Genomic DNA, 20627 nt, shown 5'->3' with positions numbered 1-20627 from the left:
ATGTTACACGCGCTGTTTATTTGCAACAGACACTCGGTTATTCTTGCGATTTACCGGTAAATGTCCGAAGCGTTATCATGTTTATTTCGGACATTTACTGATTTACAGTAAATCTAAAGATTTGCCAATATTCAGACTTTTACTATAACATACGTACACAATATAAGTTAGTGTTATTATTTATTTATTTGCTAAGTTATTTTTATTGGTGAGTTTACCATTTGAATAAAGCTGTATTAATCCTGCTGTGCATTGTATTGTGCAATGCCTTGCATTGCAGTAAATTCACAGCAAAACCTGCAGCCTGGAATAACTGAAGCCATCTGTGCAAGAACATGCAGTCTCGAGTGAGTCTGTCATTTGAAAAATAATTCAACACGATTTAAGCGTAATCACAGTATCGACAATTCTCAACATTACCTGATAACTTGTCATAATAGAAAATTGCCAACTGTATTGTCATATAGTATAAGGTTAAACGTATAGAAACGTATTAATATTATTAAGTACCCAAATGTGTCACCTAGTGCCTGGGGGGTAATGATTGAGACTGTATGGGGAAGCATAGTATTGTACCCATTAGCAAGTGCTGGCCTCTCCCAGACAATTAGGTGTAAACAATGGGCACCTATCATTGTGACAGGTATGTCAAAGGTAGAGGATTACCAGCATGCCCAGGTGTGCAAAGGTATGAAAAGTCGTGAGTCCATTGTAAACTTTTTTTATTGGCTTCCAAAAAAAAAGTGTCATGTACTTACTCGGATGGCTTTGGTTACTGACAGTGTTGATGGTCTCCCATTGTATGAACTACTGTAGGTTCCAGGGCTTCCCACTGATTAGCACACTTTCTTTGGGACTGGCTGGGGGTTACAGTGAATGATCTCAAACTGATTTCCTTACTCTCTTGTTTTGTGCACAGTTTAAAGAAGCAGGACCCTTAAAGTGACTCCCAGCATCTCCTGAAGGAGACAGCTGTGGGATCGATTGACCACGATAAAGAATACAGTGTTATTCTTTCCCTCCGAAAGTACAAAGAAAAACATTGTATTGAAAATCCTTGATTTAAACACAGATAGGAGTGCTTGTACAAAACCACCTCTTGGAGCGATCCCCTGCACACTCTTAAGTAAACAAACCATTCCCAGCCTAAAGTGGACGACTTTCTATCACGTGACTCAGACCAAAAATTGTCAACACAGTGAACCAGCCTTGTTCTCTGGTCTCTGCCCTGCTGGGCAGGCAGTTCTTCATACAGACCGGAGTGTGTTTATGGCTCAGTGAGTCCTGCTTGCATCAGTGAAGAGGAGATGTCTGACAAGAAAGCCAGGAACCCAGACGCTCGACCCAAGTCGAACCGCAGCCGGAGTCTGGACAGCTACGTCTGGAGCCGCAAGAAACGCTCAAGGAACGGATGGAATGAGCCGACCACTCCCATTGGTTGCTCAGAGGGGGAGGGGGCAGAGCTGTCGGGGAGAATCGCTTCCTGTCCACAGAGGCTCAGAGAGAGAAGGTACAGCTCCTCCTCGGCCGGTGACCCGGACTGTGACTCCTCTCGAAAAGCCTTGTCCGGGCGCTCTTTCAGACAGACCCTGCAGGACGCCATGGTCCAGTGCTTCCCTCTCCGCACCCACCACCAGACAGGGGCCTCACGGCCGTTCTCCAAGCTCCTCTGGTCCAAACGCAAGATTCACGTCTCGGAACTGATGCAGGACAAGTGCCCTTTCTCACCCAAGTCGGAGCTGGCCCAGTGCTGGCATCTCATCAAGAGGCACTCCTCCCAGCACCCTGGATCTGGAGGGGAGCATGAGAGCAAAGGGGAGCAGACAACCTCAACACCACTTCTGATCTCCTGGGAAGAGATCAGCTCCCAGAGTTTAGGGAGAAACAAGCAGGGGGTTCAGGGTGGGGAGATGGAGGATTCAAATGAGGACAGGGTGTCGCTCTGTACCTTCCCCGGTTTGGGAAGCCGCTCGGGGGATGCTGTCTGCAGCCTGGTCCCCGACCTGCTCCAGATCAACAACAGCTCCTGCTACTGGGGCGTGCTGGACCGCTACCAGGCAGAGGAGCTTCTGGACGGCAAGCCGGAGGGGACCTTCCTGCTACGGGACTCTGCGCAGGATGACTTCCTGTTCTCGGTCAGCTTCCGGCGCTACAGCCGTTCCCTGCACGCACGTATCGAGCACAGAGGCCAGCGATTCAGCTTCGACGAGCGGGACCCCTGCGTGTACCAGGACCCCAGCGTGACCGGGCTGCTGCAGCACTACAGCGACCCGGCTGCCTGCCTCTTCTTCGAGCCTCTGCTCTCCCTGCCCCTGCCACGCACCTTCCCCTTCTCCCTCCAGCACCTGAGTCGCGCTGTGATAAGCAGCTGCACCACCTACCAGGGTGTGGACTCCCTGCCCCTGCCCCCCTCACTAAAGGACTACCTGAGACAGTACCACTACAAGCACAGGACTGGGGCAGAATGCAGTTGAGCAGCAGCTCGCAGCATTGCGCGCACACACACACACACACACACACACACACACACACACACACACACACACACACAGTAGGTGGTGTGTTTAAAAGGCATTTCTGATCTGACTCTTTACAGTGCAATGCTACCTTTGATGAGCAGCACGTTGCCCTCTGAAACATTTTCCCACTGTGCAACTGTGTGCTGTGCAACCCTGAACTGAAAAAAGCTTTTAAAGAGTTTTTGTTTCACTCATTAAACCCCCAGGGAGGGAGAGAGGGGAGCCTGGAGCCATTCTGGGTGTCTCCTGGGGAATCAAAAGAGAGCATGTCTCGATCGCGTCCTGCAGCTGGCTGAGTCAAACTATACTTTTTTTTTTTTATTTAAAAGTGTAATTATTTGAATATGAATAAATGCAGGTTGATTTATTTTAAGAGCTGACGTTTTTTATACATTTTCTGTTTAGACAAATCCTTAATACATTTTAGAAGTCTGACTGTTACTGTTACAGTATTTGTATTAGTTTATGATAAGGAAAAAAAGGGTGTCTTTGTAATAATACTGCACTGTTTAATAAAACTTGACCATTGATTACTCATTGCTTACTTAAGCAGTTGGACATTTGGGGGATGGGACATTCATTGATCTGCACAGACCACAGAAATGAAATATTTATGCACTCATGGAAGTTCTCTGCCAGTCATCCTCAATCTAGATCAGGCATAATCCGGTCACTTACCCTTCCAGGCATCTGCAACCAATAACTCGCCCTCCTTCGTTTCAGCCAATGGCAGTGATCGGCTGTACATTGCAGCAGCGCAACAGGAGGGCTTCATGTGAAACATCTGGGTTCATGGTGTCTTCAGAAACTGGATGAGAATTACTGCCATGCAGCTGCTCACCTTTGGTGACCTGCCCCCCCCCCCCCCAAGGTTTAGCGGAGCTCCCCATAGTGCAGATTGCAAGCAATGGGGATCCACCAGATAGAAGACCCCTGACTAAAGCTGTTAGGAAGTTGGTTCAGTGCCAGACAAGCTGGATTATTAAAGCAAGCTCATAATTAGGTAAAGACAGGCATAGAGTATAATTACATATGGGAATAACAGAACCCAGGCAAATCAGAATTATTGCAAACACCATATATCGTTTAGCAATTAAAATGGCATATGAAAGCTGTTTGCCCTTCAGCTAGAACACTTACATCTCCCTAAAAACAGTAAGCGCGACACCTGTCGGTATTATGTAGGGACAACACCCTGCTGAGAATTCCTCAACAGCTGGTGCAGCTAGATATACGAATTGGGGCAGGCGTATTTTGGTTCTGTTTTTCCCTCTGTGACAAAGCACAGTTTACTTAGCTCACTGGTGCAAAGCATGTAAAAGACATTTATTTGTTATTGTGTGTTTGGACATGGAGTTGGGAGTTTAGAAGTCTATAATATAGAGCCAGACTATCGAAAGTGTTGTGGCACGTCTGTACGGAAAGAAAAAAAAATCCTGTCAGTGACGCCATCTGAAAAAGCCCTATCAACAAACAGTGGCTGTAAATATAAGATCACCAAAATAATTTTAACCCAAATACTTCTTTGTTGGCTTGTATTTTGTAACCTGTCAATGACACGACTGCTAATTTGGAGTGTTTATTAAAAGGCAATGTAATAACTTCAAAGGGAATGGGAAGCGCGAAGGTGCTGGTTGTAGTGTTTCTCTGCTGTCTCCGCGCGAGCTGGAGCTGGAATTTGGAAATAGTCAGGAGAGATTAAAAATAAATAAATAAAACTTGCCGGAGATCTTTATCAAATAGTTGGTAAGTGTCTGGATAAACGAGGCATGGGTCTAACTCGAGTTGTTTCTTTAGCGCGATAATACTTTTTATTTTAAATGATTTTTTTTCTATATTTTTTTTCTGTTACTGTACTTCTCCATGTCTCTCAATCAACTCTGTATAACTAACCTCCATGTGCTACATTTTCAAATATGTTGATGTTTTCTATTCGTTATATATATATATATATATATATATATATATATATATATATATATATATATATATATATATATATATATATATATATCACATCAAAGCTCCATCTCCTTGTTGCAATTCGGGTTTATTCACAATGGACACAAGTAGCCTCTCAGACTTTGACAGAGGTGGTCTCATAGCAGCCGCTTGGCTGGCAAGTTGACTGACTGACTCCAGGTGCTTCAGAATCCTCTGCAGATTCCATCCCTAACGATTCTGCAGAGATTATTCTGGAATCCCTCTGACATGTGGGATTGAACGTATTTGCCAAGTGTTCCCATTATCTTGTCCCGCCCCCACCTAGCACACTGTACTGTGTTTTGTTTTTTTGTGATTTGCAATAGTGCAACTGTTCTTTTTGTTGCCTCTTTGTCAGAAAAAGGGGGAGCATGCCTGCTGAGAGGAAACCAATGCGATACGGGCACACAGAGGGACACACAGATGTCTGCTTTGACGACACAGGAAAGTATGTTGAGACAATTTCTGCAGTACAACGGACAGCTGGCTTACTAGCAGGTCAGTTCAAGCAGACCAAATCCTGCAAGGTGTTGTTTTTGCTGTATACAAAGTACTTTCGTTCTGTAACCTCCCTCACACCCCCATCTCCTCTCGAGCGTACTTGTTGTGATCCCTCCGCCTCTTCAGTGAAGGCTCTTTCAACTCGCTCACACTCTTTTGTAGGTACATCGTGACCTGCGGCAGTGACGGCGATGTCCGAATCTGGGAGAGCCTGGATGATGATGATCCCAAGTCCATCAATGTGGGAGAAAAAGCCTATTCCATTGCATTGAAGGTACAGTGTCATTTATTGGGCTCACGCCTAAACCTGAGCTGCGCCAAACTGCAGCAGGATTCATATTTCCATCCCTCGATATATGGGTCAGCAGGCCTGCTTAATGGACCATTAGAGGGGGAAACATTGAACACTCAGTCAGAACACAAGAAAGCTTTTCTAAAGGTCTTTTCTTATGATGCAAAATGACTGCATGTTTTAATACAGACAGGCTGCAGATATGTAGCAATGGCGTTTAATGGCATGTATATGTTTGTTTTGATTGTCTGTAGGATGGGAGGCTAGTCACGGCGGTTTCCAACAACACGGTTCAGATCCACACTTTCCCTGACGGGGCTCCGGACGGGATCCTAACCCGCTTCACCACCAACACGAACCATGTGGTGTTCAGTGAGAGCGGCACGCACGTGGCTGCCGGTTCCAGGTATCTGTGCCTCTGTCTCATAGGAGTTTACAAAGCTAGGAAAAAAATCAATGTGATTTTTAGATCAAAGTTTTGGTCGCTCATTTCGGCAGCCATAGTATTATTTCAGCATTTGGCGTTTTGACTTTTTGTGGTGATGTTGTTTTTTTTTTTTTTTTTTTGCAGTGACTTCATGGTGAAAGTGATCGAGGTGTCGGACAGCAGTCAGCAGAAGACCCTGCGAGGGCACGATGCCCCCGTCCTGAGTGTCGCTATCGACCCCAAGGATGTCTACCTGGTAAAGCTGCTTCAGTCTTATTGTACCGTCACTCAGTTACACCCTACGGAGCAGTAGGGAATGACAAAGATCTCTGAAGTGGGAGATCTAGTCTTGTGTTGTAACTGTTATAATACATAATAACGGAATAACGTAAGAAAGTTGGCTGATGAATATACCGTGCTATTTTTATGTAATATATAAACTTGGTTTTGTTCTGAGTGTAGGCTTCTTCAAGCTGTGATGGCTCTGTTGCTGTCTGGAAAATATCAGAGCAGGTATGGTTTCAGTTACTGTATGCTTTTTAATATAGCTTGTTTTTTAGAACTCAGTTTAGCCATTGATAATGTCTGTAGTCATAAATATTTATAATATGGAAAGTTTTTCTTCTGTATTGGTAGAAATATCAGATTTAGTCTAACGTTATAGGGACCTTTCCTGATCCAAACCCCCCAAGTGCTAAAGTTTAACCTGAATGGCTCAGCTGTCCAGGTTTTATCCCTTCAGTGTAAAGAGTTATTTAGTAATTAAAACAATTCTGATTATGTTAGACTCAGGTGATCAGCTGGAACGTGTTGCAGAAATCCAGTGACGTGAGCAATGCCAAGTCGATTTGTCGCCTGACCTGGCAGCCCTCCAATGGAAAGGTAAAAATAAACTTGGACTAATTGGGCGGTCAGTGGGTTGGCAAGATGGGTCAGTTCATCTAAGCATGCTGTAAACACACTTGTCTTTCACTCTTAGTTTGCCTTTCACTTTGGCTAGTTTTGGAATGTATGTTTTAATTACTAACTTCTGCAAACCGACTAAGCAATGCGACTGTCCTGCTCTTCAGCTGCTGGCTATTCCTGTGGACAAGACTGTGCAGCTGTATGAGAGAGACTCCTGGAACAATGTGTTTAATCTTTCAGATGACTTCATCACGCAGGTAAGAAAAACCCCTGCTATTTTAATTTCTATTTTAAATATTGCTTTAATGAACTGAAAGGTGCAGAAAGCTTGGAGTGTAGTGATTATTGTTCTTTTTGTTTATGAAAAGACAACAGCTAAATCTTTGTTAGATATCCCTTTTACCTCAGTGGAGTTCTCTAGCGTCAGCATTTCATTTAAAGTAGTTTCTGTCATATTAGAAAAAAAAAAAAAAAAGGTTTAATTATAATGAATTACCAACATAACATTTCAAACTGCCCACACTCGAGTGCTCGGTAGATCTGATGTGTGTGCAGCTTGAGGCATCCCATGGAACACCTGAGACTGACCTCATAGAATTGAGGTTTTATGTGTTGGTGTCTTCTTTTTTTTTTTTTTTTCCTCCCAGCCTGTCAATGTGGTCTCCTGGTCTTCGTGTGGGAAGTTCCTGGCTGCAGGGAGTGTTGGTGGCTTCATGACTGTGTGGAACGTGGAGACTAAAGAATGCCTGGAGAGGTACTCAACTCAGGCACAGGATCCTAAAATGGGATTAGAGCTGCGGCCCTCAATGGCCATTCCAATCCATACCCTTGTTTCAACTAGGCCTTAAATTTAATGAATGCACCTTTTTTTAACAGGTTCAATGAAATCGATTAGAACCCCATTGGAATGCTGGCTTGGACTAGAATGTCTCTCGAGGACTGGTAGTGAGTTACTGGATCTGTTTTGGTTTTAAGTTGCTTGTTTAGTTTTGAATCCTTGACTTTGTTTATGTGTTGATTGTGACTCCCAGGGCGAAGCATGAGAAAGGCTACACAGTGTGTGGTCTGGTTTGGCACCCAAGTGGACGTCAGATTGCGTACACCGATACCGAGGGCTGCCTGGGTCTGCTGGACGGGTTGTCTTCTGGCCTGGCAAAGACTTCTACGGTGAGCCTTTGATCCCCAGGATCTGTTTCAAACATTCTTGGGGATTAAAGTTGGTTCAGGTTGAAACCTTGTGCCATGAAAGGCACTTTACTCTGAAAGATGCTTTATTTCTGCCCATTGTGTCCCAGGCCTCTGCCTCACAGACTGCCAGATGATTTAAACCAGGGTCCCAGAAGTGAAGAAACCAAGAGAAGCTGAAAGTCAGCAGGTTCAAAAACCAGTTCCCACTTCCAACTGAGAACTGCGTAGTCAGTAAAAAAACCAACCAAAAAAAAAATCGAAGCAGCAACATGGTTATAAGGAGGAGCTGTTGTTTTAATACGCTCCAAACCTATGCCTTGGAAAATATTCAGTTTAATTTTGTAACAAATGTTAGTCTGTACATGTAGTGCGCTTGAACAGCATGGATTGATGAAGCAGAATGAGGTGAACTATCCCCAGCAGATTATTCTTCCAAACCCTGCTGGACTGCAAATGCCAATGTAGCGCTCCCTGTGGGTCCCTTGCCAATATCGAATGGGATTCGAACCTGGCTGCACTCCTCTCAGCAGTGCTTTTAACTAGATGTGTGTTTGGTCACTGAAGTTTTCTCCAGCATATAGTTTGAATGCATGTTACACGTGTTCCTCCAGACCGCTGCCGCCGCTGATGCTGGCAAGGAAGTGAAGGACTACGACGATCTGTTTGACGGAGACGATGATGGGCTACTGGAAGAGGACCCGAGTGAGACTCGCTCGCCCCCGAAACGCTCCCTCCTGGATGACGAGGATGAAGATGATCTCATGCACTCACTCAGCCGCCCCCGGAAACGCGGGGCCATTCTAGACGACGATAACTCTATGGGTATGAGAGCAAGGGAGAAAAAGAGAACTGGGGCGTGTCAGAAAATCTTATGTGAGAGGCCCTTAAAGAATCTCACTAGTGACCTGAGCTGTGTTTTTACCCATGCCTTTTAACTGACTGTGTGCCAAATTGGTTTCTTGTGCATTCTCTGAAGTAAGGCTTGAGGGAAGTCATTCTCAACTTGCAGAGGGCTCAGGGGAGGACCCTTAAAACCATAGTATAAGTGGATTTTGGCATCAAGACCTTGTAAATAAAGCATGCAACCCAAAAGCACCCAACTCTTCCCTCCATGTCTGTCTCCCCCAGATGTGGGCTCCCTGAAGCTTGGCGTGGGGAAGGACGGGGAGGATGATGACAGTGCCAGCCTGGTTCACTTGGCTCCGGTATCCTCTGCACTCCGACCAGACTACGAGGGCCCCCTGCCCACCCCCCGACAGAAACCCTTCCAGACCGGCTCCACACCTGTGCACCTCATGCACAGATTCCTGGTGAGGCAAACCTTCACCACGCACACAGATCCCAGAACACAGAGACACCAATTATTCAGGCAGTTCCCTGCAGTTTAAATCTGTAGCTGAATTTTAGTTCAGTTGTGTAAAGAGAACAGTTCTATGTGCATTTTTGTTTTTCCACTCAGTCGTTCTTAAAACTGACACAAACTAGTTTTATTTATTTATTTATTTGTTTTTACTGGTTTTGGTATGTAAAATCTATCAATAATGAAGCTGTTTATTTAGTGCCACTATATATTCCATAATATATTGAGTTATAACAAAAGGGACCATAGAACTTGTACTTCATTCTCCAACCCCACCGTAGATGTCAGGTTGCACCCTGTCTTATGTCTTGTCTCCCTTCGCAGCTGTGTGAGTAAAATGTGCTGGTTTGTCATGTCATTAACGTGCCTTCTGTCTGCCTCTTTCTTCTCCAGGTGTGGAACTCGGTGGGGATCGTGCGGTGCTACAACGACGAGCAGGACAACGCCATTGATGTGGAGTTTCATGACGCCTCTGTGCATCACGCTATGCACCTCATCAACAGCCTGGGACACACACTGGCAGACCTGTCCCAGGAGGCTGTGCTGCTGGCCTGTGAGGGCACAGACGAGATAGCCAGGTTAAACATGGGGAGGGAGAGAGGGGAAATCTTACTACTGTAGTGATTTAGGAATTCTGTCCCATTCAGGAAGTCAATCAATTTTTAAAGTGAGTGCGTGGATGAAGATGTTCACGTTTTTGATTCGTTTTCTGATTTTGAAATGGTTTTTCTCCTGCCCTAAAAAGCAGTTTACATTGTGTATATATAGTGCACTTAGCAGCGCTGATGAGACCCTGTTGTGCTCCCAGTTATCAGACCTTTTAGCCGTCTTTTTTCGATGCTGTGTTTGTTTTATTCATGTTGTACACCACTATACAGTACCTGTTTTATGAAAGTGGATTTTAAGTACGTACAGTATAAAATAGAAGAAAATGCAATGTCGAAAGTTCACATCCCTCTCTTTCTGTGACTGCGTCCCAATTAGCAAGTTGCAGTGCCTTCACTTCAGCTCATGGGACACTAACAAGGAGTGGATGGTGGACATGCCCAAGGAGGAGGATGTGCAGGCGCTGTGTCTGGGCCAGGGCTGGGCTGCAGCTGCTACCAGCGCCTTGCTGGTGCGGATCTTCTCCATGGGCGGCGTGCAGAGAGAGATCTTCAGCCTGCCAGGGCCCGTAGTCTGCATGTCTGCGCACGGGGAGCAGCTGATGATAGTCTACCACAGAGGTAAGGTAACTTGCTGGGAAAGGAAACGGCATGGAAATGTTGATGTGACATCTGAGTTCATTTATTAAGATATATGTTTTTAAGCAATGGTCAATAACTGTTTTAGCTAGAAAGAGTAACTTGACAGAAACCCTAAGATAATAATTTCAGTGTCATATTGGAAAACATTAATACTCCCAGGCATTGGTTCACTGGTCTGTTGATGGTATACTGTTTTAACTAAAGTTATCATTCCTTTACTGCAGTTTTCAGTGCATACAGCTCAGTATTGTTGAAATAGTTAAATAACTTTTATACCCCCAAGAACCTGATTAAAAGGCTGTTTTGTGTTGAGCTTTTTTGTAGCTGACATTGTAAAGTACCCTGCTTGAACATGAAGGAAGCTCTATATATTGTGAAGGACGCTGGTGTGATAAGTAAATGGTATAATTACTGTGGTATACTTACGCTATTTTAGACACAGGGTTCGATGGCGACCAGTCCTTGGGAGTTCAGCTGCTGCAGTTTGGGAAGAGCAGACAACAGATTCTGCATGGAGACCCCCTCCCCCTGTCCAAAAAATCACACTTGGCCTGGCTAGGCTTCTCTGCTGAAGGCGAGTTTGTTTCTTCCTTCTCTTTTCTCTTTCTAAATGTGTTTCATTCACTTCATCATAACAATCTGCAATTGTGAATGGTTCGTTCCCCCACCATTATGAAGGCATATGTACATTTTCAAATTAATCCAGTAAGTCAAAAGCAAGCTTTCATAGAACCAAACAGCCATACGTTAAGACACACGTGTGTTGCAAGAATAGAATTAATTTTATAGCACTATTACAAAACAACGTGCATACTGGATTATTCAGTGTTCAATAAGAATTCTGAGCCCCATTCTGTGTTCTTTCCTCTTGCAGGCACCCCATGTTATGTGGACTCGGAGGGGATGGTGTACATGTTAAACCGGTCCCTGGGAAACACATGGACCCCTGTGTGTAACACTAGGGAGCACTGCAAGGGCAAATCCGACCATTACTGGGTGGTGGGAATCCACGAGAACCCACAGCAGCTCAGGTGAGCTCAAATTGATGATCTATTCCAAGCGTGACATTTGAGCTGGTAGAAATTATGAAGGATAGAAACCTGCAAACAGTTTACTATAGGCCTATTCTGGGTATCTGCTCCGAGGATTGTTGGACAGAAAGGCAAACTAATGGCTTGCTCGGACACATTGAGAGCCAAATAGCAACTAGGTGCGATGCAATTGCCTGTAACAGTATTTAAAAAGTTAAACTCTGCTTTTCTTCTATCTCCTCAGGTGTATCCCCTGTAAAGGTGCCCAGTTCCCACCCACACTGCCTCGCCCTGCTATCGCCATCCTGCCCTTCCAGCTGCCTTACTGTCAGATCACTACGGAGAAGGGGCAGATGGAGGTATTGCTTGGGGCCAACCAACCAAGCTTTTCTGTACTTCACTTACAGTTTTATAGTTGCACTTCCAGAAATGTTGGAAGATATTGAGTTAGAGTTATATACACTTGGATTGGGACTGGTTTGGTGAAGTTGCAACAAGCAGTGCACAGAAGGGTTAAATCTTCTTGGCTGCTTATAATGTGAAATGACACCTGCGTTTCCACCCTGTGTTTCAGGAGCAGTTCTGGCGCTCCGTGCTCTTTCACAATCACTTCGGCTTCCTAGCTGCGAGCGGGTACGATTTTGACGAGGCTGGAAAGAGCTTGGTGCAGAAAGAACAGCAGGAGCTGCTTATGAAGATGTTTGCAGTGAGCACTCCAAAGCTATACACATGAACAGTAATGGCTGTAAAGATTGAGTGTAAACATTTAAACAGCAAACTAAAATAAAAACTTAACGGCTGAGTATTGCTTTTATTAAACCTAGATTTACAGCCTCAATAATATAACAAATTGGTCAGAACTTTACTAGCAATATTCATTTGAAGCATTCAGTTTGATCTATAAAAGCTTAGCTATTTACATGTACTAGTTTTTTGTGTCTTTAAAATGTTGAATCAAAAATAACAACAACTCATGCAAAGCCTGTTTTACCATAGAAATCACTGATATTGGTCAAAGACATACCAAAATGTTGTATGAAACATTTTCCATGTAGCTTCTGTGTAAGCAGCTCGTAAGCCAGAAGAGCAGTGGCTGATGATAAAAATTAATTCTGTCGTCCCCAGCTGTCGTGTAAGCTGGAGCGGGAGTTCCGCTGTGTGGAGCTGGCGGAGTTGATGACTCAGAGCGTGGTGACTCTGGCCATCCGCTATGCCTCGCGCTCCAAGCGAATGGCGCTCGGTCAGAGACTCAACGAGCTCGCCATGGAGAAGGCAGCTGAGATCACTGCCCAGCAACAGGAAGAGGAGGAGCAAGAGGATTTCCGTAGCCATCTGAATGCTGGGTAATGTAGTATTTCTGGGCGACAGGGATATAGTGGAGGCCTCTGTACGTACGCCATATTTTTTGTCTGCTTCTAAATCTATGGTCTATATGGAGGAACTGTCTGTCCATATGTTACACTTCCTTTTTACATCAGTGATACTGCTGGCCCTAATTTTGTATTTACTGTCATTACACCAAGAAGTACTGATTTTCTGTGCAATCTTTTTTTCCTTTTTTTGGGGATTTTTTTTTTTTTTTTACTGTTCCTGAAGTTGACTTGGATCTGAATTTGACTAGTTCAGTCAGAAATTAAACTTGAAACCAGCCAATTCTGGAAATGAACTCTTGCACAGTATGTTTTTTAAGTACCCCTGTTTGAACCATGTAGATGGTAAAAGCTATTGAAAAAGATTAATGTTGTAGATGTAATTTTTTTTTACCGAAAAAGTTCTGCTTTTTCTAATTTGTTATAGCTTAAAATTTAACTGTAGATTGTTGTTTTTTTTCTGCTCTAATATGTTGTGTCTGAACCTTGTAGTTACAGCAGGACTGACTCAGAATGGAGTCAGCCTCGAGCTAGGAACCAGATGCAGCAGCCGCTGCCTCATGAAGAGGTGCATGCAGGAGCTGAGGAAGAGACACCTGAGTGCGAGATGATGGAGGCGGACGAAGTTCCAGAGACAAAGAAACAGAGTGAGTGCTTCTGTCGAGTAGGTGCTGCTCAGTTGTTTAACACCCAGTCTATCTGCTCAGTGCTGAACAAATAAGCCAATAGATAACATTTGATTTTAAGGTACTACACTGTTCTGAACAATTAAGCATATTAAGAGATGTGTATTATAATCTTTGTAAATCCCCAAATCTGGTAATTAACTAATGCCCAACACCCCCTGTGAGTCATTAAAAATGTCAGTGTATGATCTGGATATTTGTAATGCCTTCTAGTTGTGTGGAGTAGTGTTTATGCAGAATACTTGTGAACAGTAGGGGGCACAATTACACCTGCTGTACTGCACATAGGACAGACCATTTCCTTATTCCTTCACACCAGCAGTGCAGAACAAATTACTCCTTCTACAATTATATAATTTGCCTACTACCCACCGGAGAACGGCTTCTGTTGTAGCACAAAATATTCAGAGTAAGCAACCGAATTTACAGAAGTTGTCAAACCCTGAGCGAGTGATATAATTGTGATTGTCAGAAGTGAAAGGTACTGACCCTGAGGCACATTGCTTCAGAACTCGCTGAACGTTCTCTGATCACACAGGGCTGAATCCCTTCGGCAAAGCCACCAACTCACCTGAAAAGCCAGCTCCAAAGCCTGGTGAGTATGGTGCAACTTGGAGAAGCTTCTTGCATTGCACTTTTCAAAGCTACTCCGCTACAACATGTCTCTTTTCAAAATGAAACGTGATCCTTTGGAGTCTGCTTGCTAAATCCATCCATTACTTTTTTTAATACTTGATCATCAGCCACATAATAGTACTAAAAAGAAAGAACTCTTGGACAAATGTTTCAGTAAGACATATTTAACAATTTGAATGTTTGTCCTTGCAGTGCTCATGGCCACCAAAGAAGGACGAGTCAACCCTTTTAAGGTGAAACATTAGTCTCTTGCAGGAAGCATGTTTAGTCTAATGTATGATGTGTGTTCTGCATTTTTCTGGAGTGGACAAAAAACATCTGCTTTAATTAGTACTTTTTTATTGTTGGGTGTTCTGCATGTTCTTTATTTTTTTATATACTGTTTTTCTGATTGTCTTAACTTCTTGCTGTAAGAAAAAGGTGCATTCAAGTGTGTTGCAGAGCTACTGAGCTTTTACTCTGGTCTGTACCAAGTTTTCTTACTAAAAGGGGCAAATCTGTGATTTTACCAATACTGTGACTAGAGAACACATGCATTAGTTTTTTATCCAAGATACTTGAATCATTATATGACTCTGGTGTCTTACTTGCTCAATTTTATACACCCCTCATTGAATCCCAAGCATTACACTGCTGATTAACCCTGTCTTTGTCCATTGTCAGGACGCGGGTGTTGTGAAGTCCCCTGGCTTCACTGCTGGACAGCTCCGCACAGCAAACATCCTGGACAGCATGGCCAAATCCACCAAGAAGCCGTCTGCCCCGGGCGGCCAGGTAGCCAGCAAACAGAAATCGCCTGTGCTGAAGCCTCTGCTGCCCAAACAGAGGACCAAGGTACTGCACCACCTGAAATGCAGTCAAGGCTTCAGGAGTTCAGCATTTAACAGCCACTTGGGGGCCATCGGAAAGTGTTTCTAAATTCGGCTCTACTGAGTGTTTTAATACTTTAATACTGCATGGTCTTGAATTGAGATGGCATCGAGCCCAGAATACGTTTTTGATGTTATTGCTGAATTTGATTTCTCCACGTCTTTCCTCATAGACCCAGGCCACATTATTCCAGACAGGTCCTAAAACTGCAAGTAAAAAGACAGAAGAAAAACCAAGCAAAGAGGAGAAAGAGAGCAGAGTTCAATCGGAGAATCCTGTCCATGCTGCTGCTGAAAACACAGAAAATAGAAAGTAAGGGAACAAAAAGCTGTGGTGCTGGTTCATGGAGCAGGTCAAGGTTATCTTTAAGCAGCATGCCTAAACATGGCAGACCACCTTGATTGCTGTAGCATGTTACAGAAAACCCTGCTGACCCCTGCACAATGCCCACTCTAAATAACTGCTTCCCCCTCTCCCCTTGTCCCTGCCAGGCCAAAGACGGGCTTCCAGCTGTGGCTGGAGGAGAACCGGAAGGGGATTCTGGCGGATCAGCCCGATCTGGACGAGGCTGAAATCATCAAGGAGGGAATGGGCCGCTTCCGGGCGCTGTCTGCCAAAGACAGGCTGGTATGTCAACGTGTGTTTTTTGCAAAAGAAAGTGTAAAGTTCCTAACTACAATAGTATAGTAGGCATTATTATATTGATCTGAAATTACAGTAACTTCTGTAAACTTGAAAGTGTGTTTGAGTGCTTGCAGGTAAGGTGCGTATTAATAAGTTCTGAGTTGTGGCATTGATTCTTTAACGATAGATTTAACATGGATTTCTCTTTTGGATCCTCAGATAATGATAATCATGATGTTTGTTTGTGTGAATGAATAGAAGAGATTTAATGGATTGCTTTTCACAGAAGCAGCTTTAAAGAAATGATTCTTTGTTATGTGTCATGGTACTGACAGAGAACCTAATATTGTCATTACAGCAAATCTAATCACATTAGCTCGGATGGCGCAATGTGTGAAAACAGAGATGGGCTGAAACCAAATAAAAATTGATTTAAGCCACTGTCTGTTTGCCTCCTGGCCAAGTAAAAAAAAAAAAATATATATATATATATATATATAATATATATATATATATATATATATATATATATATATATAGATAGAAATATTAATTAATATATCCTATATCAATATATAGAATATAGTCAATTAAGACTGGAATTTGTGCATTTTGATCTTGGTTGGACTAAGGAATGACTTAACTGATCCGTGGATTAAAAAAAAAAAAGTTGTTACTCCTTATTATTGGTTGTATTCATGCATCTGGCCAGTGGAAATGTAAACACCATCCTCTGCCAAACCACCTACACATGGTCCTGCAAAGAAGTTGTGAATCAGTAGAGCTTGATTACGATCGCCGCTAATAAATAACAGGAGCAGGAATGGTGTATGAAGTGGTGGTTGCTTGGTAACTTGTGCAGAGGCTGGAGTGTGGGACAGTTGCTATTGATCTCATGGTAATGGTGAGGGGTGAGTAAATAGGGAGACGTATGCAGGGGCACGGTATCAATTCAGTCTGATTTTGGTAGTATGAGAAGAGTGGGGGATGTTTGGAGAAAACTGTCTTTATTCACTTTGTTTCAGTAGTGATGAGCCACTGAAAGATGACTCATCCAGCCAGGGTTTTTTAAACATTTTTTTTTATTGAATTTTGTGTCTGACAATAACTAGACTATTAAGAAAGCAGCTAGTCTAAACTGTGCTGTCAGAAATAATTATACAAACGGATGCCATTTATGTACAAATATCTGCCGTCTCTATGTTCCAACGGCTCATGTTATTATTATTTAATTGGTAGAAATTGTGGTCGGTAAATAACTAATACTTCATTTTTACACAGTAGTGTAGGAAATTGAAACCCAAAGGATAAGCAGATAATGTTCAGCATGGAGTATAAAAGGTTGTGGTTTGGTTGCTGTGGTGATTTGTAGTGATAATGCGTGACTGCTAACCCTTACTCGGCTCTAATCGTTACACCACACTGCCTCCCAGTTCCTCGTCTGAAAACCATGAGGTTACCCGCCCTCCCAGTCACTCAGCTCAAACCACTGGACAATGCTGCCTCCCAGCCCCTCGGCTCAAACCACTAGGCAGCGCTGCCTCCCAGCCCCTCAGCTCAAACCACGAGGCAACGCTGCCTCCCAGCCCCTCGACTCAAACCTCTAGGTAGCACTGCTTCCCACCCCCTCGACTCAAACCTCTAGGCAGCACTGCTTCCCACTCCCTTGACTCAAACCGCTAGGCAGCGCTGCCTCCCAGCCTCTCAACTCAAACCAACTGGCAGCGCTGCTTCCCACCTCCTCGGCTCAAACCACTAGGCAACGCCACCTCCCAGCCCCTCGGCTCAAACCAGAAGGGAGGTTATGTATTACAGTTTCATACTATTTCGTTCTTTTTCCCTTATTGCTTTTCATGCAGTCCTTGACAGAGAAGGCAAAAGGAGGTGCTGTGGGAGACTGTGCCGAGATGAAGAAGAGAAAGCGAGTGGAGGGAGAAGGTTTAGAGGTGCCGGTGAACGAGACCGCTGAAGGGGATGCAAATTCGTCCAAGAAAAAGAAACAACTGGACACTTTCTCCAAGCTCTCTGAGTTTGCATTCAGCAAGGACTGAGTTGCTTGGACTGCCCTGGAGAGTTAAGTGTCAGAAGAAATCTGTTGATACTTCATTTTTAAAAGTGTTGTAAATGTCTGTTTCCCAGTTGGGGCACCTTTTTGATGGCTTCAGTGTCTCACAGCTCTGTTTTATTTTGATTTGTCCCCATGCTGAACAACTGTTGGATATAAAGCACTTGCACTGATATAAAAAATTTGGTTTTTTTTTAGATTTTTTTTAACGTTTTGACCACCATTTGTCTGTTCTGTGACGCCCGTTCTGGTGGCGCTGTAGTTTTTGAACTATAGTCTGTAATACTCAAAATTCTGGAATAGGCAGACATAGTAACACTGCACACAATTAGGACAGTTTGTGTTCAAGTTGAACTCCTGGCAGCTCGTGTGTTACAAACGACAATCCGTTTGCGGAAGGTGGATAGAACATTGTGGGGTAACAATGGTTGTGATATTTTTTTTTTTTTTTTTTAATTTCTTTTGCAGGTTCCTCTCCAGTGTCTCTTGGTTTGATTTGAAGGGAAATTTCCTGTTGAAATCACCTGCTAACTCAGCCATGCTTTTGCAGTGTTGTTTCTATTGCTGTTTTTCATTTAAAAGCGCTGCAATTTAAAGTGGGGTAAAAATGTGATGCCGTTAGTATCTTAAATATCTCGTCCATGTTTTGATATTACACCAAGGAGTGTGAATCATCATGTTTTGTATTTGTAGTTTTAAGTGTTTTATAATGTGTCAACTGTACTGTATATGTAAAAAAAATAATAATAATTAAATATTATGCTGTGGTCCTTGGACAGTAATGTGCTCTTTTTGTAAAGGCTGTTAGAAAAAGAAAAAACATTAGTCATGCTTACTATCTATTGGAAATATAAAACTATCCTCTTCTAGAAGCAGAATTTCTGATGTGAGACAGCTTGGGAAAGGACCACTAGAGGTGTAGATGTCTGACCCCTGTGAAATTGATTTTTCATATATTTACAAACTCACTGAACCCTGCTGCAAATTACAGTTGCACACCCTAAGTGTTTGTTTTTCTACCCTCACTTGAGAAATTCAGCCTCGAGGGTTCTTTTCAGAAGCAGCACGTGTGATGAGATAAAAAAAAAATAGCCTTATTAAACTTGATAAAAGCAAACAACACTACAGATAATTATGCTGGTGGTATATAAAATGAGTTATTTTAATGAGTAAAGACTGAAGAGTTTTTTTTTTTTTTTTGTTTGTTTTTTTTAACTGATCAAAGAGCAGCGAGCGCTGCCCCCAGTACCGATGCACCTGCAGTGTGTGCTTTTTGAGGTTAGTCAAACATCAGCGTCAAGCAGCTCTCCGCGATCCAGTGAGGTTTAAGCTTTCTAGACCGAGGCATGTGTGGGCTAACTTCCACCAGGGCATCCATTGGTTGGACCCTGTTGCTATTTAAGTCATAGCCTTGTTCTGATTGTGTGGCCGGTCCACTGATGTACAGATTGACACAGCCTGACAGATCCCTAGTTTAAATTCAAGGTAAAATTTTAATGGTGGTAGACTGAATTTAATGCACCTAAAGCAAGTATACGGCACTGCACAAGAAACACTAGTGTTTATTGCATTGCTGTTGTGCTGTAATTTTACTGGAAATGTGTACTTATGCAGGTAATGATGCAGGGAAACACAGTGGCCGTGTTGCTCGAGAACACATAGCTGCCAGTGCCCTTTTGTTTACAACTAGTATTCCTGTAGATGTGTGAGAATTGTGAATGAGTTCCAAAATTTAAGACTGAGGGCAAAAATGACAAGGCACCTACTCTTGCATTTTTACCTTTTACTGACAGTAAGTAGTATGTTGGGTACAAGTTGCGTAACGGTTTATAATATTGTGTAAAAGAAAGTTTGAACATTTTTCTATTAAAATCTGGTCCAGGTATACCATTATCAAGATTTAAAATGAGTTGACAAAACAAGTTAACATCATTGGTGAGTGCTTACAATAGTGATGTGTCTTGTTGCAGAAAAAGAGATTATAGAAATTATATACATGGCCTATTGAATACTGTTAGTTAATCAGATTTGGTGTTTTACAAAGTGCCAGGCACTGCCAGTCCCTGTGTAGTGTAGCTGTTGTTCATTTTCAAAATGTATACACCTGCAAAGTGAATACCTCTTATTGTGAGTTTTAACATACAGCTATGGCCAGTAGTTTTGCATCCCCCTATAGAATTAACTCATTTTGCTTCCTAAAGTTGAATGAAACCTGCTGAATAATGTCACGTTAACATATTGAATTACACACCGCTTTGTAGTTTTCTATATACTTCACGAATAACTGATGGAAAAATGTGACATTTTGAACATGAACTACTGTACTATTAAGCTTCTAGACTTTTGCAATAAATAAAATATATATATATAATATAATATATATAAATATATATTTATAATATATAAATACACACACACACATGGTCGCTGGAACTAGGGGTGATGCTAAACTTTTGGTCATAGCTGTACACTTAAATTAATCCATATTATAAATATTGTAATCCTGCTATTTCTAGTTTCTAATTCAAATCATGATTCGTTAACTAAGTGAAATGAGAAGGTGAGACTGGCATGATCCCAGTCCGGTCGTGCTGAAGCTTCTTCATAAATTAACAGCTGTGCTTAGATCAAGAACAACTACTAATGTACTTTAAATGGTTATTACTGTATATGTAAGGGTAGCAATTATATTAGTTTTACTCCTATTCTGAGGCATCTGGAAAGCAGACATCGACTTACACAGACTGCTACAGGAATGCCCAGATTCTTCAGTCCAGCTCTAGTGGAATTGCTGTTGGGAATGTGTATATCTGATCTCTTAGATTTGAGCAGCTGTGATGCAGTCAAGTCATGATGTCCTAAAATAATAAAATTAGTTTTCTAGCCTCTCAGTCTTGAATTGGTCTGATGTGCTAAAAAGGC

The 20627-nt window shown here is 42.8% G+C and overlaps 2 protein-coding genes across 2 annotated transcripts in view; both read left to right on the top strand.

The window, feature by feature from the left end:
- LOC121324832 (WD repeat and HMG-box DNA-binding protein 1-like) overlaps positions 1 to 19868 on the top strand; it is a 21579-nt gene extending 1711 nt beyond the window's left edge. The window contains exons 2-26 of the mRNA XM_041267043.1: positions 4861 to 4950; positions 5166 to 5277; positions 5550 to 5701; positions 5867 to 5978; positions 6185 to 6235; positions 6509 to 6604; positions 6793 to 6885; positions 7276 to 7382; positions 7660 to 7795; positions 8428 to 8638; positions 8945 to 9126; positions 9570 to 9754; positions 10161 to 10402; positions 10860 to 10997; positions 11298 to 11454; positions 11699 to 11813; positions 12029 to 12160; positions 12580 to 12797; positions 13317 to 13471; positions 14049 to 14105; positions 14339 to 14379; positions 14810 to 14980; positions 15189 to 15328; positions 15508 to 15643; positions 17500 to 19868. Coding sequence (XP_041122977.1) covers positions 4874 to 4950; positions 5166 to 5277; positions 5550 to 5701; positions 5867 to 5978; positions 6185 to 6235; positions 6509 to 6604; positions 6793 to 6885; positions 7276 to 7382; positions 7660 to 7795; positions 8428 to 8638; positions 8945 to 9126; positions 9570 to 9754; positions 10161 to 10402; positions 10860 to 10997; positions 11298 to 11454; positions 11699 to 11813; positions 12029 to 12160; positions 12580 to 12797; positions 13317 to 13471; positions 14049 to 14105; positions 14339 to 14379; positions 14810 to 14980; positions 15189 to 15328; positions 15508 to 15643; positions 17500 to 17691 — 3408 coding nt within the window. The 5' untranslated portion in view covers positions 4861 to 4873 and the 3' untranslated portion in view covers positions 17692 to 19868. The remainder of the gene's footprint in view (positions 1 to 4860; positions 4951 to 5165; positions 5278 to 5549; positions 5702 to 5866; positions 5979 to 6184; positions 6236 to 6508; positions 6605 to 6792; positions 6886 to 7275; positions 7383 to 7659; positions 7796 to 8427; positions 8639 to 8944; positions 9127 to 9569; positions 9755 to 10160; positions 10403 to 10859; positions 10998 to 11297; positions 11455 to 11698; positions 11814 to 12028; positions 12161 to 12579; positions 12798 to 13316; positions 13472 to 14048; positions 14106 to 14338; positions 14380 to 14809; positions 14981 to 15188; positions 15329 to 15507; positions 15644 to 17499) is intronic.
- On the top strand, positions 1308 to 2474 carry LOC121324308 (suppressor of cytokine signaling 4-like). Its single transcript, XM_041266017.1, has one exon. It carries the CDS (start codon positions 1308 to 1310, stop codon positions 2472 to 2474), a length of 1167 nt encoding a protein of 388 aa, XP_041121951.1.
- Positions 19869 to 20627: the final 759 nt, after the last annotated feature.

The sequence above is a fragment of the Polyodon spathula genome, chromosome 12, assembly GCF_017654505.1.
Source record: "Polyodon spathula isolate WHYD16114869_AA chromosome 12, ASM1765450v1, whole genome shotgun sequence".
Taxonomy (NCBI): domain Eukaryota; kingdom Metazoa; phylum Chordata; class Actinopteri; order Acipenseriformes; family Polyodontidae; genus Polyodon; species Polyodon spathula.
The sequence above is the reverse complement of the archived record's forward strand: the minus strand, read 5'-3'. Positions and strand labels throughout refer to the sequence as shown.

What these genes read in the sequence shown, in the direction of transcription:
- LOC121324308 (XM_041266017.1), top strand. Translation starts at nt 1,308, where the DNA reads ATGTCTGACAAGAAAGCCAGGAACCCAGACGCTCGACCCAAGTCGAAC.